Source organism: Penicillium chrysogenum (assembly GCF_028827035.1).
Source record: "Penicillium chrysogenum strain IBT 35668 chromosome Unknown utg000002l_segment0_segment0, whole genome shotgun sequence".
NCBI classification, from domain to species: domain Eukaryota; kingdom Fungi; phylum Ascomycota; class Eurotiomycetes; order Eurotiales; family Aspergillaceae; genus Penicillium; species Penicillium chrysogenum.
This window is the reverse complement of record NW_026622750.1, coordinates 1,920,013-1,938,956: the sequence shown is the minus strand read 5'-3', so window position 1 is coordinate 1,938,956 and position 18,944 is coordinate 1,920,013. Positions and strand designations below refer to the sequence as shown.

Here is an 18,944-nt window from a genome sequence, read left to right as displayed (position 1 = left end):
TTGGCTCTTGTGGTCCCATGAGGTTTGACGATATTGGGACGATTGTGCTGACATCGACTAGAACAGACTTCCGAGATCAGTCTCAAGAACATCTGGCATCTCAGCACCTGGATTCCCCAGCATCCGCGCAACCTGCTGGACAGTGCTCATGAAAAGGCCCAGCTGTTTCTCCTCTTCCACCTTTCGGATTTCGGCCTCCTTGCGGAGTTCGTCGTCCGTCTTCTGCTTCTCCGTCCGCTCCTCACCATCCCCCGGTGGGGGAAAGAACACCGATAGACACGCATCTTTGGATGTGTCGAGGACCTTGATATCGGCCTGTTCACCCAGTATATCGTCCCAGTCAGGATTGAACAATGATGCACCCCAGGACACTTTTGGGTTCATCGACCATTGACCAGCCGCGTACGTGTACTCGTCGAAGCGGGCGAGTTCGAATACATGCGGCGAGTCTTTGACTTGGAGCTGAATTGTGGCCTTTTCGACGAAGCGCTTGATAGGCGAACCATAGGAGAACCTCGCCTTGCGCTTGGGGGCAGATCCAATGCTCTTTGCGTTTGCGTTCCATTGGAAACCAATCGAACGCATAAATTTGTCTAGATCCGGGGGGATCTCATTTTCGGGGCAAAGTTCAAGAGCCTTCACTTCGAGTTGCCAGTCGGACCTATATTCAAACTCAGCTTCCAGTAAAATTCGAAAACGATCCGGGATAAACGAACCTTTCGAAGTCGATCATGCTGATCTGCATTGGCATTTGGCGATCAACAGGAGCACCAATTTGCTTTGATTTGAAACAACGGATTCCGTTGACTTCAAACTCCTGTGAGCCAACAGGAAGAGAGAATTTCGCTTCCACGCGGATCACCGACTCATTGTTCACTTGGTACTCAAAGTTGGCGGAATATCTAGGCATCAGGCTCAGCAGCGATTTGATCTTGGCTTTACCCCAGGGCTTAAGGAAGGTTGATTCTATGATTCGGTTGAAGATCTCATCTTGCTGCAGCCGGATTCTAAGAGATAAGTCAGTCAGCAAGCCATCAGATTCCAGCGGGGGGTGATAACATACCCTGGGAGCAAACGTCCCTCGGTGTTCATATGGGTAAGCATCTCGCGAAACTCCGAGAACTCATAGGAAGTGCCATCTTTCGGCTTGCGCCACTGTTGCAACGCGAATGAACCGAACTTTGCTCGCATTTGCAGGAATCCCCGGAATTGAGGAATCACATGCAGTGCTTTCCTCAGGCGGGTGGTGACCATGTTCTTGTTGCTGAGCTTGATCTCATCCGCAGTGGTCTTCCAGTTTGCGGCCACCTCTGGGGCCAGTTCCGGTCCACAGATGACAGGTGTCGAAAGCCCACCAGACTTCTGCAGGAGTACATGAGTTCTCATAGCCTCTGCCCGGGGCGCCGCAACAAGGAACAGCTTGATTTCCGTCTCGTGCTGGACCATCAGCCTCTCCCACAGCTCTCGGAACCGAGATGCAATGATGCACATATCCCGCTCATTATTTCCAGACATGAAAAGGTAGTCTGGGATACCAGGCTTGATGTAGATGTTCACGTCATATTTCAAGCGAATGAAATCGAGGAGCTCGCGCCGAGCAGTAACAAAGTAGTTCAGTGACGGGCCGTCCGGGGGCCAGAGGAAGCCAAGCTGTAGCATCCAGGGTTGGTTAGTTTTAATAAGGTTCAAAAACAAAGTAGGGCTGGCAGAGTGCGATACATACCGTGTAGTCCGTAGCAATTTTCGGTGGCTTTCGCATCTCGGACAATCTTTCCTGGTGGCTTTCCCGTGTCCGGGCATGGGCAACTTTCGTATTCGAATGTGCGTGTATCTTGGTCCAACGCGATGGTGCCTTAGCCGATGTCCGCTGCTGCATTAACTGATTCAACATATCCTGAAGCAGATTCTGGGCCGCCAAAACCTGATTTTGTCGGCCCCAGATGTGAAGCAACTTTGCGTTATCAGTATATTGAGCCTCCCGAAGCTTGGGGAAATTTAGTTGAAACTGACTTTGGCATTTCCCGCACTTATCCTCACATAGGCATCTGTCTCCTCGATGATCCTCTGGCGAAAGTCGATGTTGGAAGCTTCCCCAGAAGTCACTTGCCGAATCCTTCAATGTCTGGGTTAGTTGTACGGCCAACAACTGCGGATTTTTATGTACTCACTTTTCTTGGAACACTTGACACTCGTAAGGTAAACGATAAGAAGCTATATGGCTGTTAATTGGGGGCTCAATGTTGGTGTAAGCACACTTACCATCTGGAGAAAGGCCTTTGCGCCACTTTGCCTTGGAATAAGAGTCATTTTGCCCTGGTGCGTTAGGTGGATTCTTAGCTCTGTTTTGCGACTGAGCCGAAGCAGAACTGCCTTTCTTTGACTGAAGCCGTGCTCGTGGTGTGTCAGTATGAGCCCCCCTGCGAGGGGTGCGTTGGCCTGATCTGGGATTACGCGACGCATGATGCGGCTGTGGTGCTAACGTATTGGAATTGCTGGTGTTAGGCCCACGCTCGTTCAAGATTGGCCCCTCCGGTGCCTGAGCTTGACTTGTTCTGGCCCCAGTGATGACTGCCTGGGTTGGAAGGACGCTTTGGTTCGGAATAGGTCGTCGTGTGGGCGGAGGAGGCACACTTGGGAGGGATCGACCAGTTACGGGCACTGTAGAAGTCGGGGGGCGCGGCGGGTAGTTAACTGGAGGGGAACCATAGTTCGCATCTTCGAGGCCACCCTCATCATCATGATCCGGACTCGTCTTATATGCGTGCTCGTTATCGTCCTGGCGATAGATGGTTCCCCCGCTAAAGTCTGGACCGGGGCCGTAGTTAGGCAGTTCCCATGCTAGCTAAGTCAGTACATACAACCATAATTGAAACAAGGTTTTTCTCTCACATTTGGCGTTGATACGCTCCCAGCTGGTAGCATTAATTAGCAAATTGTACTTGTAAGTACCTGTGTGAGATATACTTACTCCGTCTCGTAGGATCCAGGCAGAGCCGCCATTTCAGCGGGATCAGACAGCCACCGGCGTTCGAAAACTAGGTTTATCGTTCGGAAGGGGCCAAGCCGAAAGGGGGCGACACAGTTATCTCAGAAATATTAAACCGGTAAGTGAAAAGAAAAAGAAGACGTGCCAAGGCTCTCCTTGTCGGCAAAGGGACGTTCGAACTGAAGAAAGATCGATTGCCCGGGGCGGCTGGATGCACCACCTAAGGAAGGTCACCCGGGTGGAAAGTAAAAGAAAGATAAATGATTGAAATAGATAATGAAATGCCAGAGGAGACACAGAGAAATGAGGCTGAAGTGTAGTTTCTTAAATGGGAACTATCAGAGGAGTAGTAAGAGCATCCACCCATTCTTGCCTAGGAACCCTGGAACCGCGGTTATGGATTACATACACGTATGCTGAGATCTCACCACTGCCCATATGTCTATATACCTAGGCCTAGGCAATATGGAACTTGTCCAATATGTCATTTTCTCGGTACAATGAGAAGATATTGATAGGCTAGAACGTCCCGGAACCAATCTTCCTACGATCATATGGAGCTTGTTCTTGTAGTGAAATTTTGACTGCGGAAGATAAACGACGCAGGCTGCATTGTATACTGAGGTTAAAGTGAAACAATCCATCTGTAGTGGCGAGAAACCAAGTTAAACAGATCCAGTAAGGAGTATACAACATATAGATCTGATCCGCTGGAATGTCGTTGGATGTTAGGGTTCCGGAGTAATATTATTCCGGTATCTCCGGGATAACGGCATATTCCGCAATCCTGAAGCATCTACAAGTTGTAATCAAACACCGTTTTTTTCTTTTGGGTAACACTTCAAATGAATAGGGAAGCTGTGCTATAGCACATATAGCTATACATTAAGGCCAGCTCTTCAAAATGTTTTAGTGCTGTCTATGTTCTGTTCTTACTAGGTGAACTTCAAAAGTTGTAATATTTAGGCGGGCATAGCGAGCAATTCACAGCATACTGCCCTACATAGGCCAGAGGTTTTAGCACACTACACCACCATGGTGAATGTCAACCGGACAACCGATAAAATTAAGAACATGCAGTGTGCACATGTGGTTTATACCTACCCAGCTGCAATATACTAGAGATAGATGCATTTGATTGGCCAGACCTCTCTGTCGGACTAAACCCAAAAGGGACGAAAGTGGACAACGCGTCAAGCGCGATTTCTCCTTCGTTGCATCTTCAGTTCGATCACATCTCTCGCACCCCCCATGAGCGATAGCGATTCAGAATCTTCGCCTCAGAGGCGCAGCGCCCGTGAGCGCGCCCAATGGATGACCAAGGGAGCTCTGGTTCGAGATGACTCCGATGATGAGCTAGGTGTCGAGGACCTTCCGTGGAACTGGATTTACGACACAAACGAAGAGACTACTCAGGAAACAGAGAACAACGATGATACCCCGGCGAAACGTAGTCGAAGACGGTCCTCCCGTCCCGCCCGCAAAAAACGCAAAATTGTTGGTGCACAGATGGGTCAATTCCAATGCAAAGTGGGCGATGTGATTCTTCTAAAATCCCCCGAAGCTGGAAAGGACTGGGTTGGCATCGTTACGGAGTTTTTGGAAGAGGACGACGAGGACGAAGAAGACGAGATTGTCAAATCTGCCAATATTATGTGGTTCGCATCCCCCGACGAATTCATGGGCACGAGGAACAAGCGCCGGACCGACGCCTTGCCCAACGAACAGTACATCACACTCGATTTCAATAGCAACCCCTTGACTTCAATCAGCGGCAAAGGGACGGTCATGTCTCAGAGCGCCTTCAACGCTAAATACCCGAATGGGCCTCCAAAGAACAAGACCGAATTGGCGGAATACCACAAGTGCATTGTTTGTCGACGAGGCGTGAACCAGGTTCAAGGACGGTATACCGAAGAGTTTATCTGGGAGCAGGTGTACGATGAAGACAAAATCCACAATCTGATCAATTGGGTCAGGGATGGCTTGAAGGCTTCCAGAAAACGCAAGGTAGCGGATGATGAAGTGAGTTGAACCAGTTCGTTCCAATTGCAGAGGCAGCGCTGATGGGCCATCGCAGTATGTCGACACCAAAGAGACCACGGTACCTACGACGCCGAGAAAGAGGCAGCGACTAGCAGCCACGAATGCCACGCCACAATCACAGCGCAAGAAGTCCCTAATGACTCCCACCCACAAACGGTAGGAAACGACGGAAATGAATATTCCTCATGGAATGCGACTGACATGTATCAGGATTGTCGTGAAAAAGCCACTCGAGTTCACCCCGCTGGGCACCCGTGTCCTCTCACCCACGCATTTCGACTCTCCCTACCGTCAAGCTCGGAACTTGCTACATGTCTCCACTGTTCCAGACTCATTGCCGTGCCGAAAGACCGAGTTCAACACTGTATACAACCACCTTAGTGCTGCGATCATGGAAGGCACAGGCGCCTGTATCTATATCTCCGGTACCCCAGGCACTGGCAAGACTGCCACGGTACGCGAGGTGGTTGCACAGCTAAACGCTGCCGTGCATGAAGAAGAGATGGACGATTTCATCTTTGTCGAGATTAACGGCATGAAAGTCACCGACCCGCATCAATCCTACTCCTTACTATGGGAAGCCTTGAAGGGCGACCGAGTCTCACCTTCCCATGCATTGGATCTTCTCGAAAGAGAATTCTCAAATCCCTCCCCTCGTCGGGTCTCTTGTGTTGTGCTCATGGATGAACTGGATCAACTTGTCACAAAGAATCAGTCCGTCATGTATAACTTCTTCAACTGGCCTGCTCTCCGCCACTCGCGCCTCATTGTCCTGGCTGTCGCCAACACCATGGATCTTCCTGAAAGAACCCTAAGCAACAAAATCTCCAGTCGTCTCGGTTTAACCCGTATCACATTCCCTGGATACCGTCACACAGATCTAATGGAAATTATCAGCACTCGCTTGGCAAATGTACCGGGTAACATCGTTGATCCAGACGCCGTCCAATTCGCAAGCCGCAAAGTCGCCGCCGTCAGCGGTGATGCTCGACGAGCTTTGGATATCTGTCGACGAGCTGTTGAAATCGCCGAACAAGCAGCCGACGAGGCTGCTGCCGCAGATGAGGCCAAAGACGAGACAGAATCATTGCCTCCCACGCCCAGCAAAACCCCCGCTCGGCGCAATAATGCTATCGCAGCCAAAGAAGCCGGGACATCAGCCGTGGCTAAACCTCCTGCGAAGGGCCAACCGGGGCGCGTTACTATCGCCACTATCAAGCAAGCCATTCACGAAGCGACATCAACCCCACTCCAGCAATCCTTGCGCTGCCTCCCGCTATCAGGAAAGCTCTTCCTCGCCGCCCTGCTAGCTCGCGTCCACCGGACTGGCATTTCAGAATCTACATTCGGCGACGTCCTCGATGAAGCCCGTCGCATCGCCGATGCAGCCGTCGCCGTTGCTGGAGCCGCTGGTGCCGGAGTCAAAGATTTCTTGCTGGGTGGAGGCCCCAGTGCTCGCGTGCGGAGCCTAGGCCATGCGGCCATGTCGCTCATGAACTCGGGTGTCCTGGCGCTGGAGCAAGGCTCTGGCTCTAAAAGCGTGCTCGGGGGTACTACAATTCCCACTCGCGGCGACCGCAGTAGTAAAGTTCGTCTTAGGGTTGCGGCGGAAGACGTGAGGTCGGCTTTCAGGGAGGATGCTGAGGCTAAAGGCTTTGGTTTGGGCATTGAGCAGTGATGTGAGGGTTTGCTTTTAGGAGTCTTGATACGATACGCATTATCTGGAGTTAGTGTAATATCGCACGATAATCTGCATACGATACCCTTTCAGTCGAGCTGTGTCTTGCGCTCTAGATCAGATCGTAGAGGCTATTTGTGCGTGTTGTCCATCTGGCCGATTGCCAAGGGTATTATTGGCTCAATTGGGTTTGTATCATACAAAACGTTAAGGCTCTTTTTTCAGAGACATGAAATGAGCCTTTCCGAAGAAATTTCTCCAGATACATGTTTGAATATTTTAAAACCAAGGGCCTTCCACAGACCGCGCTTAACTCCATATAGTGCCAAAAAGAACTTGATGGCAAGAAAGAAAATGAATACAGGGTATTGAGAAATCGGAACAGAGGGTACGAACGCCAGTGATGCTGGTCGTCCCTCTAGTACCGCTGTCTACCGAGAGTCGGGGCCCAAGTCAAAGGGTGAGTCTCGGGGGTAGCTTGTTCGTCCTGCTTCCAGATCTTGATGGTCTTATCAGCTTCGCCAGTGATAAGACGCAAACCAGTACGATCAAAGGTAGAAGCCATGACGCCGGCTTCGGCTTCAAGAGAGCCGGGCTGTGCAGTAGTTTCCATAGATTGGAAGCGATGACCAGTCTTCCAGTCCCAAAAGGACATGGAACCGTCGTCACCACCGGAGAAGAGAACGTTCTCGTCGTTGACGGCGAGAGAGTTGATTACCGAGTTCTGGCCCTCGAAGTTTTGCATGAAATCGCCCTTGGGGCACATCCACTGCTTGATGCTACCGGTACTGGCACTGGCAAACGTGAACTCGGTGGGGTGGATGGCCAGGTTGCGAACACCCTTCTTGTGGTGCGTCAAGACACCCATGCTCTTACCGGCGGCCAAATCCCACAACCGGACTGTGGAGTCCAGCGATCCTGAGATAATCTGAGGGTCGGCGTCTTGGCACTTGATATCGGCAACAGTGCCTTTGTGTCCGCTGAGAACGTGTATGTTGCTTCGCGTCCGCATATCCCAAACTCGGCACACACCATCACGACCACCCGTGACTAACAGATCGAGACGAGGGTGAAGGGCCAGTGTGTACACACCGCTAAGATGACCGTGGTAGTGACGAATGACCTTATTGGTTTCCAGATCCCAACACTTGACCATCTTATCCTCACCGCACGAGAAAAGGTACGGATGCCGGGGTGACACTGCTAAGCCACGGACGGTGGAGATGTGACCGGTGAGAGTGAGTCGCAATGCGCCCGTCGCCAGATTCCAAATCTTGATTGTCCGATCTCCTGCTCCACTGGCAAACCACTGGTTGTTCGGTTCCACTGCTAAAGACCGCACCCATCCTAAGTGTCCCGAAATAACGCGCATCAGCTTCCAAGGCGCGTGCCACTCGGGCCGCTGTTGCTTGGTGGCCGACGGTCTCTGGATCAGACTCTTAGGTTGGTCTCCACCTGCTACGCCCGCTCCCGCTCCAGCGCCCGATGGCCGCCTCACAAGTGACATGGATGAGCCACTGCCGTCTGCGGGTGCCTGTGCCTGAATCTTCGGTCGTTTCGTTCGGCCTGCTGTAGCCTTCGCCTGTTTCTCTGCGAGAGCTCTGGGGAGCTCGGTAATATCTGCGTATTCCGCCTTCCGTCGGTAGGAAACGCCGATTGAGCTGTCTGTAAGAGTTGTGGGTGTGACCATCAGGTATTCGGTACCAAAGAGTTCGGCAGTCCGCTTTGCGGACATGCGCACGGCGTCATCAGCGGACTGGGGTGAATTGTATTCCATTGTAGTTGTCCAGGGTATTGATTGGGAGGGTGAGATGGAAAGGTGTGCTCTGAAGGAGAGGAGCTCCAAAGAATCACGATCTGATGGGGCGCGCGATAAAAAAAAGCCTGCGGCAGGTTTGTGACTGCAACCGAGTCCGGAGATTCAGCCTAGAAACAAGGCTTGTAAGCGCAATTAATTGAGGAAAACTGTGTCTCTAATTGGTGCGAGACAAAGTATGGTTGAAGAAGATACAAAGACGTGCATGAATCTTTGGATCGAAGTTGCAGCGGGTGTTCTTGCCTCAGGCGCCATCCTTGACCAATATTATGCCTGGTCCAAAAGGGGCGGTGAGTCTGGGCGGTGGACTGTGGTGTATGATTTTCCAAGGAATCCAAGACATCGATTCTACCTACAATGTACGTAAGACTTCATTGAAAGATATCTGAGTATTCATTTCTTCGTCATTTGACCTATTCTGAGCTAGGATGTACCTTCCGTATGCAATTCCAATACAAAAAGTACAAATTGAATCACATCACATGGATCACTATATATGAGAACAACTGTAAAAGCTCCGTCCATTTAATGAAATGAGTCTCTCAGGTATATGTAGGTCTCTCCCCAAGGTACATTCATCCAGCTATGGCGATGTTGTAGAATGTATAGCTGTGCAGACCTCAGGAACACCCCCGAGGCCGTCAACATTGCTGACTCAGCTGCCCTGGAAGGCTTATCGCAGCTCTTATCGCAATATCACTCTTCCTCCTCCATAGTCATCATGGATTCCGATCAGAAGTTCGCCCTGCACGAGGCTGCCCGAGAAGGAAGAAGTGAGAGCTTAATTTTTCTTTGTGTAATGCAATATACTAATATACCTGCTTAGACGAGGTTGTTGAGTCGTTGCTCAATGTGAGTTGTGCTCCACCTGGGGCCGAGGCTGCCCCGCAAGATCAAGCTGGCTCTGGTACTGTCCGGTCTCCAAGAGCAAGGCTGATTATTGAAACAGGCAAACCCAAAATCCGCGTTCGTGAAGGATGATGATGAGCGTCTTCCAATCCACTGGGCTGCGGCCTACAACCGAGTCCCGGTTGTGGAATTGCTAGTCGCTATGAAGGATTTCGACCCAGACGTAGAAGTGAGTGTCACGGTTCTATTTTGAAAGAGAATCCCTGTGCCTTTCAATGTCGAGTAGGCACTGTCACATAACTTGCTAAATCAGCATAGGATGGATCCGGTTGGACGCCTCTCATGATTGCAGCTAGCCTAAAAGATGCCGCAGGCGACGCGACTATCGACTTATTACTGCGAAAAGGAGCTGATGTCTCTATCAAAAGTAACTCCGGACAGGTCAGACTTTCGGGACAAGGACAAGGCTATTGGATGTACATGGACTTACTGTTTAATAGAATGCGCTGCACTTCGCAAGTTCCAAAGCCAATATTTCCACCGTCCGCACCCTGCTTGCCAATAAATGTAGTGCTAGAGTCAAGGACAGACGTGGTCAACTTCCTCTTCACAGAGCAGCCGCAGTGGGATCTGTGCCTATCTTGAAGACCCTCTTGGAAGAGGGTAAGAGCCCTGTCAACGCAACGGATGGGGACGGATTCACGGCACTTCACCACGCTATCTCTGAGGGTCATGGACCTGCCGCAATCTTATTGTTGAAATCTGGAGCGGAAGCGGAAAAGAGAGACAGTGAAGGTAGACTGGCAATTGAGCTAGTCCCAGATGACAAGGTAAGCCCGCCAGAATTAGGTATCCATTTACATCAGAACGGCTAATCCTTATCGTGTCGATTCAGGTCAAGCAATACATCTTACAGACAGCAGAGAGAGAAGGGATTGAACTCCCTTGATTATTCTAGAGCATCTTGAGCGCTGGGGATCTCCTGGAGGATAGCCCTGGGCAGACATGCCTCGGTCCGACTTCCCCGCACCAAAATTCCCAACCTTCGAACTTGGATGATCTTCGATTGTCTATTCCAGCTTTTAGTGAACAGGCCAATACATTCAAAATTTGTCAAATACGCTTTTTCAACTGTTGCCAAAAAGATCAAGGTATGGAGTAATCTCGGACTATTTCTTGCAGCTTTGAAACACGTTGCATGAGACTTGCATAGGCAAAAGATAATTGACCTCGGTAACCCGATGGTTGAGTGATCAGTACTATTGTTTGTCTGCGGGGAAGCTCTGGGTTATATCCCGAGCTGCGCTGCCCACGATTTACTTGTCTCTCGAATGGCACATGCTCAATCCGTTCCAGAATCTCAGCGACAATTAACACACGTCTCCCTGTGGGAAACAAAGACTTCACCAATGCAACTGTTGTCATTATTGGCGCTGGCATATCGGGTATACTCAGTCCTCCAAGGCCAATAAATCTCACTAACCTTTCCTCAAGGGATGTGCATGGCGATTGATTTAATCAAACGGAACAAAACTCAGAATTTTGTTGTCCTCGAGAGAAGTAGCAGCGTGGGTGGAACTTGGAATGACAACAAGTATCCCGGCTGCTGTTGTGACGGTAAGAAACACTCGACCTAGGCAGTGGCAAAAACTGATGAATTGTAGTCTTCAGCTCGCTGTATAGCTATTCCTTTGAACAGAATCCTAATTGGTCAAGAGAGTATCCTGGACAGGAAGAGATACACGTTAGTAATATTCCTGAACCTCCAGGCCTAGACCTGTCTTGCTGTATACGAGCCATTGCTGATTATGGTGCGTCGACCAGGCGTATCTCGTTGGAGTTGCAGAGAAATATGGACTCTACAAGCATATTCGATTCAACTCCACAGTGGAGGAGGCCCGGTGGGATGACACCGAGTCCAAGTGGAGGACAAGCGTTGTGATATCAGGCCAGAAAGACAGCGAGTTCTCAAGTTCCTACGTCTTGAATTCCGATTTCCTGGTCTCTGCTGTCGGGCAACTCAATTTACCCCGAGCACCTGACATCTCAGGCCTGGCGGATTTTCAAGGGAAGATGATGCACTCCGCTCGGTGGGATTGGAGTTATGACATGACAGGAAAGCGGATCGCAATCATTGGCAACGGTGCGCACTTACGAAAGAGACAAAGAGCCCACCTACAAGCTTGTATACTGACTCAATTACAGGAGCAACTGCTGCCCAGATCGCCCCTGAAGTTGCTCGGGTTGCTTCTCATCTCACTATCTATCAGCGGACGCCAAACTGGGTCATTCCACGCCTAGACCAACCAGTATCTACCCTTCAAAAGACCCTGTTCAAATGGGTTCCACCCCTCCACTGGCGCAAGCGAGCCCTTCAAATGAAGTTCCGTGAAGACCTTTTTGGCGCTATCACAGACGGAGATTCGGAACTTTCCCATATGCTTCGGACTTTATGTACAAATGCGATTAAATCCCAACTGCCTGACCGACCAGATCTGTGGGACTCGCTGACACCCAGTTATGCACCGGGATGCAAGCGAATCATCATTACGGATGATTATTATCCCACTCTTGCCCGTGACAATGTCCACTTGGAGACACGGGGCATCACATGCGTTACAGACTCTGGTATCAAGGTCGACGAAGAAGAGCAAGAACACGACCTTATCGTTCTTGCTACGGGCTTCAAAACTGTGGAATTTATGCATCCCATCCGGATTTATGGCACAAATGGTCGACCCTTGGAGGATATCTGGAGAAATGGAGCAACGGCATTGAACGGTGTGACAGTGGAGGACTTGCCCAACTTTGGAATGTTCTATGGTCCCAACACAAATCTGGGTGAGGAATACACTGTTTCGGATAATACCATAGTTTAATCATTCTGACTGATCAACAGGCCACAACTCCATCATCCTCATGATCGAAGCACAGTCACGATATCTGAACGTCCTAGTTGGGGAAGTAATGCAAGCCCGCCAACAAGGTAAGACACTAGCTCTCAAGCCAGAGCCGGGTGCGTTGAAAAGCTACAACGACAGGATCCAAGCTATTCTACGGCGTACCAGCTTCGCGGATCCAAATTGCAACAGCTGGTATAAGAGAGATGACGGGGTGATTACCAATAATTGGTGTGGGACTGTGATTGATTACCAACGTGAACTTTCGAAGGTGCAGTGGCAGGACTATATTGCCGAGGGAACTGGTAAAGACCGTGTCATGGACAAGGCTGCTACGAAAGTGAGTCATGCTCAGGAAGAGATATTGTTAAGCAATTCTTCATTGCTTGTTGGGGCTATTGGTATTTTATCAGCGACAGGTTACTTTGTGGCTCGGTCTAGACGACTTAAGGCACACTGAAACAAATTTGCGTATTGTTATAGGTTCATTTCCCCAAGACCATTATTCTCAACCCCTCTTCGTATTCCGCTGTCGAATCAAATGTCCATATTTATAGAAAACAAATGGAACCGGTGTCATCAATGCGGAGATACATCCCAGCTTATTGTCATGGTCTGGATCGAGCCATTCCGAGATTTGATACACCTTATCCGACCTGAATTATCAGTATGCGAAGACATGACGTTGTGGTACACAGGACAAGATGATGATCGCTTTGTCCAGTAGTCGATATGACCGTGTGGGTCCTGTCGTAGTGGCCAATCAGCGGCAAGAACAACTATGTATCCATCCATCCCTACTATTCGTTGATATCCCGAATACCTTCAAGTTGGTTTCTATCATGGGGGCAATCTTGTCGCCCTCGTCGGCTTATTTAGCATACAGTTCTCTCTCCACTTTGGATGTCATTTCTACAAGGGTGAAACCATTCATGCCGGTGCCATTTGCACCATCGAGTGGAATGTATAAGACCAAGGCCACTCGGGCCCGGCCAATACTCTGCTGAAAAAGGGCAGAATATCCGATATCGCAGGATATGTGGCGGTAATCAGCAATAAGTACAGTATAGTATTTACTCATTCCATCTAATGTTGTATCAACAACTAAATTAAAATCTAATTCCAGCGGAATGTTACGAGCACTCATCCGAGAAGTGACGATTACTACCATCTACAACGCGTCTCTAAGCTTTGATATCAAGGCTCAAATGGGTCAACATACATGGCTAGCTCTTTCACAACGCCGATGGCGACCATGCACGACTTCTGCAGGATGTACCATCATTACTTCCACCAACTTGACCGGTGCATCAGCTACCTGGACATCGAGCGGGGCAGGAAGCGCGTTGACTCCTATTTATGCCGCCCCATTTGCACTTGTGGGTGCTGCACCTGCTGGCATGTTGGCCTTCTATGCCAAAAGTGAGGGTATTCAGTGGGAGAGGTTTAGAGTTCTAAGGAGCTGTGCGGAATGCATGTGAGTATGGGTAAGAACAAGTACAGTTTTTCTAGCTTTTGGTACATCTACGAAGTTGATTATCGCTTTTTGACCTTGTATGCCAATTTAGCTATCTGGATCCTTATCTTGCGATGAGAAACCTTTGAAATAGTGCATGAGATAGGTACCTAGAAATTCTGTCCAAGTAGCACCGTTGTCCTGGGGAAGTTCAGCGAACCTGCCTCAACATCTCAAATACACACAACTTTCCAAGTTCAAAAACGAAATTTGGGGTATAAGGAAAGAAGCAAATTGAATGTACTCCATAGGCCGGAAAAGTCATGAATCCAGCAATGAAATGTGGAAAGGGGGGAAGTGTATCTAAAATCTCAAGTTTCTGGATCTTCCAAGGAATGTAGGGCTGCATATTTTGATTCCCCAGGTATCTGATAATGTCATACATTAAGGTGCATACTTCTGGCAACACGTTAGGCACATATAAACGGTGCCCCCTTGCTCGGCATGGATCGTCACTTGTCATAACCAAACAACGTCATATATCACTATTTCAATGCTTCTTCTCTTACAATTCACATTATTCCTTGTCAATTCTCATTGCCCTACCCTCACCTGTGTTGAACTTTCTTATCCACCGAGCTAGGTCTGCGCCTCAAGCGTCAAAAGCATGGCCTCTTCAACACCATTGGTGAAACGATCCCTCTCTGGGCAAGAACTCCCGGGAGATGAACCGCTAAGCTCTCCCGCAAAAAGGCGCCGGGTCAATTCCGCTAATTCCGCCGAGAAAATGCCCATTGAGACAACTGTTGCATCCGAAGGTCTCAGAGAACTCATGCCTCGGACAACTGCCGAAACAGAGGTCCTAGTCGAACGTACCTTTAGTTTAAGAAGTGTGCTCGAGGATGATGATTTGCCAATAGTATGCAACTGCCCACCATTGCGCGGCCGATCCGACTACCGCATCTGGCGCCGCAAAATGAGGCTTATTCTGAGCCGAAATCTGCTTTTGGATTTGGTTGATGGCAAAATCGGTCAACTCCCTCAATCGCACTACTTGGAAAGTCAATTAGACAGTCTGAACGAGGCGGCGAGAAAAATCATTAATACAAACCTGTCTGCGACTACCAGGCTGATTGTTCGCAATATTCGAAACCCACAGAAGATGTGGGAGAAGCTGGAAAAACACTGCAAACCTTCTGATTGGAGCTTGGTGCGATCTGGCTGGCTTGAGTTGCAGAATATCAAGTATAGCCAGTGCCGTGACATCTGGGAGTATGTGTATAAGGTGGACGATGCATGGAGGTGCATCTGCCTTGACCAGGAGGATACTCTTGAGAAGCACGAGGTTGCCCGTTGTACTAGTCTCATGTGCTCTTTGGATACACCGAAGTGGGAAACTTGGAAGATGGGATTTCTTTCTAGTCGTGATACCAATATACCGAGCTGGGCAAGCCTGGTGGAGAGCTTGACGTCAGCTGAGGACAAGGGCATTGTGTCCGATCTTATTGGTATTGCAATCTGACTGTTTGTTCCACTCAATCACGAATACCTAATATAATCTCCGATATGCGTTACGCTTAGAGAATAGGCAACTTACCACATACGAATCTACCTTATCTACCTTAGCCCTTAGAAATTGCCTAGCTCGGGAGTTACATAATTTTGTAGATACGACTTACTAGGGTGATAAGTTATAGTGGTTAATAGGCGGGATATGACTCTCGAGCGGTCTAAGGCCATTACTTAGTAGTTTCGTCAAGTTGAAACGGGGAAACACCCGTGGACATCTCATCTCTTCCACGCTTTTACCCCAGTCAACTACTCTCCACTGCCAAGATGTCTCGCCCTCGACGAAATGTGAACTTTTACGACGGTTTAACGGGTGCTCATCTCGGCGGTGTCCGACAGAATGGATCTATCACAAACGCTAATTTTTTCCACATGCTGATGGATGTCTTACTCGAAGCCGATGGAATAATTTCAATCGACCACAGAGGGACCGGAGAACGAATGCCGATGAACACTGATCGCTTAGCCGAAGGGGATTATGATATCTTTTGCCCTCGAGGTGAGTCTAATGAAACAATGAGGAACTAGGCTAACTTTATTAGGTGGTATCAGACTGACCGAAGAGAATTTCGTGCGACGAGTCTACTCACGTAGCCGAAGTAGCCGAGAGAACTCCTTTCGAGATTCTGTACGCGCGCGAGACGGAAAATGCGTTTTGACTGGAGTGGTGAACAATGGCGCAAGTGAGGGTATGTGGACCGGCTTCGAGGCCGCGCATATTTTCCCATTGGAGCGCCGGGAACTCTGGCGCCAATGTAACTTCGACCGTCTTATTACGCGTCCCGCACGAAATCCAATCAACTCAGTGCAAAATGGCATGTTAGTCTCGTCATCGGCACACAGGCTATTTGATAGCTTTCTCATTTCCGTTAATCCGGACGTAAGTGACCTTGGAAAGTTACTATGAGGTAAGCGATGCATCTAATCTCTATATGTTTAGGATTGTTACAAAATCACAGATTTTGCTCAAAATAACTGGCAGGCTGATGGTCGAGTACTCGATATCGTGTGCCGAAATCCAAACAATCCCGACCGTGTCGCAGATGACTTGCTTCGTTGGCATTTCCGCCAGTCTGTGCTTGCCAATATGAAAGAGGCTGGCGAGCCCATCTTCGAGCACGATTTTCCCCCGGCACTGATATGGTGAAGGAAATCCTCCAAGGCCCAGTTCCGGCTGAGCGCATGGAACTAGAGCTGTTTTCTCGGTTACAAAGCACCCCGCAAGAGGACGACGATGAATCTGCCTACTAGGTTACTTCAAGCTTACAGTGACGGTCCATAAGTTTGGGCGCCCCTTTTGGCTACCGCCTTCCTAAACGCCATACCGCCTACTTAAATAGCTTTATACTGTCATACCGACAATAATTGTAGTGATTTTATTGGTGGAAATAAAGCTGGCAGAACAGGGGTGCTCAAACTTATGGACCGTCGCTGTCCCTCAACTACATACATACAACATACGACATACGACATATGTAAACCACATCCGATGTTGAGAATAGTTTAGCCCCGAGTTGGCTATTACTATGTAAAGCCACATGGCTGCTGGCACGCTCCCTTGGCTCGACACGTGCACCGATTGTCAATCGCGACTGGCTCGACTGCGGTGGAGCTTCATTTTGTTTCTCATCCTGGGGTCATTGGCAATTACTTCAGAGGTATACATCTTCGAAGGTCTTCGACAGAGCTGGTTTTTCTCTCTCAAACCTATCCCCGTCATGCGCAGTCTCGTCTTGCTTTCCGCGGCCTCGGCGCTGGCTCAAACCCCGGGGGACTCCTTCTATCCCCCAAAGCTGAATGATACATCATACATCAGCAACAGCTCAATTGAGACATATGGGGGTATATACGAAGCTCCAACCAATGGTCCGACCGGAGGCAACCCCTACGGCACCTATGACTACTGCTCCATGCCGCATCCTCGTTCAAAGGAATACGAGCTCCCTGAAGCTCTAGCCAATGGGTCAACTGAGGGAAAGCTTGTGTATTTGGAGTATCTACAGCGTCACCAGCGGCGAACTCCGTACAACATTCTCCCGGGTGGGGAGGTAAGCAACCCTCGAATCGACTCTCAGCCCTAAATTAACTCCTTTCCCTAGAACCAAGAATATCACTGCGACGATGTGCGTCCGTATCTCTACGCAGGCCCGAACAGCGCAAGCGGCATCCAGCCCATGCCAATGTACGCACAGACATACCAGGATCCCAGCAACCCCTTCACACCCGGCGTGAACGACACCTGTCAGTACCCGCAGATGACCATCGGAGGAGTCCAGGACGGATATCAGCACGGCAAGGACCTCTGGGGCGTTTACGGCGAGAAACTCGGCTTGATTCCCGCGAAGCCAAACAGCCGCGTCTGGTTCCGCTCCAGCGAGTCAGCTCTCACCCAGGCCTCGGCTGGCGCGGTCCTGCGCGGCATGTGGCCTGGCCACAAGGAAGCTCTACCCTTGCACCAGATGGTCACGTCTGTCAATACCGTCAACAGCGGATACTCTTGCCCTGCTGTCAGCTCTACTCTATCGAGTATGAAGACTACAACGCAGTGGAAGGAGCATCTTGCTGTCACCGAGGAGTTGCGCTCGGAGCTGGGCGCTATGTTGGGCGCGACGGAGAGTTCGTGGCAGAGTACCTTTGACCACTTTGCGGATAACTTCCAGGGTCGTCTCTGCAACGGCTATGATCTGCCCTGCAGTCTTACCAATTCGTCATCCTGTGTCACGATGCAGATGGCTCAGGAAGTCTTCCGTGCTGGTGATTGGGAGTGGAATTACTACTGGCGCACGAACCCAGATGTGGTCAAGTACATTCAGGTTGTCGAGGGCTTGTTTATTGGCGAGATCATCTCTCGTCTGCAAGCTATCCTGGACGGGAATTCTTCACTCGATTACAGTCACATCTTCGTCCATGATGGGGATATCGGTCCTATCCTGGGTGCTTTGGGAATCGAGACGCTTCGCTGGCCTGGTATGGCGTCGAACATTGCGTTCGAAGTTTGGTAAGTCAAGCTGTTTTCTGATATGCTGGATTTCTCTAACAACTTACTTTTCAGGGAGACGAAAGATAGTAAAGATGGGGCCTCCTTCTACGCCCGGGTTTTGTACAGTGGCCATCCCATACGAAGCATCCATGGTGTTCTTGACTGGATCCCTCTCTCGAAGCTGATTGATATCATGAGCCCCTACGTCCCTGAGGATATAACTTCTCTCTGTGGATAATGGTCTCAAAGGATCTTTCCAGAAATATCATTCCGAAGCTATCCATTTTTCGACCCCTTCCTACACCCATAGAAGAAACAATACGGTTAACTTAGCTCAAGCGTTGAGAATCCCATTCCACATATAAAACATCGTATTTCTTATTCTCCGAAGCAGATTACCACATGATACGGGTAGACGTCCCACGTGCAAGCTCGGTGAGGTGCTAGTAGCACTAACGTTTCAGGTGCTGCCTAGAAAACCTAGCACTCAGCTATTGTAACCAGGTGCACAGAATCAACCGGTTTGTAATTGCTAAGCTTGAGAATGTCATAATCCGGATCAAGTTGTTGTCTTTCCGCATGGGGCCCAGGAAAGACCCAAATGCATCCCCGTCTCCTCATGCGATCTCAGAAAGTACAATTATTCAAGGGACAAGGAGATCGC

At 49.6% G+C, this 18,944-nt stretch overlaps 9 protein-coding genes across 9 annotated transcripts; 7 read left to right on the top strand and 2 right to left on the bottom strand.

Moving 5' to 3' along the window:
* Nucleotides 1–57: 57 nt before the first annotated feature.
* N7489_004279 (uncharacterized protein) lies at nt 58–3,000 on the bottom strand (the record flags this gene model as incomplete). The annotated part of the gene is made up of 9 exons (XM_056710031.1): nt 58–661; nt 717–1,007; nt 1,064–1,650; nt 1,724–1,984; nt 2,038–2,113; nt 2,169–2,211; nt 2,260–2,838; nt 2,890–2,912; nt 2,969–3,000. 9 exons carry the CDS (start codon nt 2,998–3,000, stop codon nt 58–60), a joined length of 2,496 nt encoding a protein of 831 aa, XP_056568452.1.
* A 1,237-nt stretch (nt 3,001–4,237) lies between these two features.
* Nucleotides 4,238–6,710, top strand: N7489_004278 (origin recognition complex subunit 1; the record flags this gene model as incomplete). Its single annotated transcript, XM_056710030.1, has 3 exons — nt 4,238–5,011; nt 5,067–5,188; nt 5,243–6,710. 3 exons carry the CDS (start codon nt 4,238–4,240, stop codon nt 6,708–6,710), a joined length of 2,364 nt encoding a protein of 787 aa, XP_056568451.1.
* A 418-nt stretch (nt 6,711–7,128) lies between these two features.
* N7489_004277 (WD40 repeat domain-containing protein) lies at nt 7,129–8,487 on the bottom strand (the record flags this gene model as incomplete). The annotated part of the gene is made up of 1 exon (XM_056710029.1): nt 7,129–8,487. The coding sequence occupies one exon, from the start codon at nt 8,485–8,487 to the stop codon at nt 7,129–7,131; it is 1,359 nt and encodes a 452-aa protein (XP_056568450.1).
* Nucleotides 8,488–9,247: 760 nt separating this feature from the next.
* Nucleotides 9,248–10,324, top strand: N7489_004276 (ankyrin repeat domain-containing protein; the record flags this gene model as incomplete). The annotated part of the gene is made up of 6 exons (XM_056710028.1): nt 9,248–9,299; nt 9,353–9,438; nt 9,476–9,604; nt 9,694–9,816; nt 9,876–10,205; nt 10,292–10,324. 6 exons carry the CDS (start codon nt 9,248–9,250, stop codon nt 10,322–10,324), a joined length of 753 nt encoding a protein of 250 aa, XP_056568449.1.
* Nucleotides 10,325–10,732: 408 nt separating this feature from the next.
* On the top strand, nt 10,733–12,735 carry N7489_004275 (flavin-containing monooxygenase; the record flags this gene model as incomplete). The annotated part of the gene is made up of 6 exons (XM_056710027.1): nt 10,733–10,820; nt 10,870–10,992; nt 11,040–11,119; nt 11,200–11,518; nt 11,581–12,216; nt 12,275–12,735. Coding segments are annotated over 6 exons (1,707 nt in total), but the record flags the coding sequence as incomplete, so codon positions are not given.
* Nucleotides 12,736–13,405: 670 nt separating this feature from the next.
* N7489_004274 (uncharacterized protein) lies at nt 13,406–13,869 on the top strand (the record flags this gene model as incomplete). The annotated part of the gene is made up of 2 exons (XM_056710026.1): nt 13,406–13,752; nt 13,788–13,869. The coding sequence occupies 2 exons, from the start codon at nt 13,406–13,408 to the stop codon at nt 13,867–13,869; spliced, it is 429 nt and encodes a 142-aa protein (XP_056568447.1).
* Nucleotides 13,870–14,398: 529 nt separating this feature from the next.
* On the top strand, nt 14,399–15,253 carry N7489_004273 (uncharacterized protein; the record flags this gene model as incomplete). Its single annotated transcript, XM_056710025.1, has 1 exon — nt 14,399–15,253. One exon carries the CDS (start codon nt 14,399–14,401, stop codon nt 15,251–15,253), a length of 855 nt encoding a protein of 284 aa, XP_056568446.1.
* Nucleotides 15,254–15,567: 314 nt separating this feature from the next.
* On the top strand, nt 15,568–16,551 carry N7489_004272 (HNH endonuclease signature motif containing protein; the record flags this gene model as incomplete). The annotated part of the gene is given in 4 exon segments (XM_056710024.1): nt 15,568–15,799; nt 15,843–16,180; nt 16,241–16,355; nt 16,373–16,551. 4 exon segments carry the CDS (start codon nt 15,568–15,570, stop codon nt 16,549–16,551), a joined length of 864 nt encoding a protein of 287 aa, XP_056568445.1.
* A 287-nt stretch (nt 16,552–16,838) lies between these two features.
* On the top strand, nt 16,839–18,518 carry N7489_004271 (uncharacterized protein; the record flags this gene model as incomplete). The annotated part of the gene is made up of 3 exons (XM_056710023.1): nt 16,839–17,348; nt 17,400–18,298; nt 18,353–18,518. 3 exons carry the CDS (start codon nt 16,839–16,841, stop codon nt 18,516–18,518), a joined length of 1,575 nt encoding a protein of 524 aa, XP_056568444.1.
* Nucleotides 18,519–18,944: the final 426 nt, after the last annotated feature.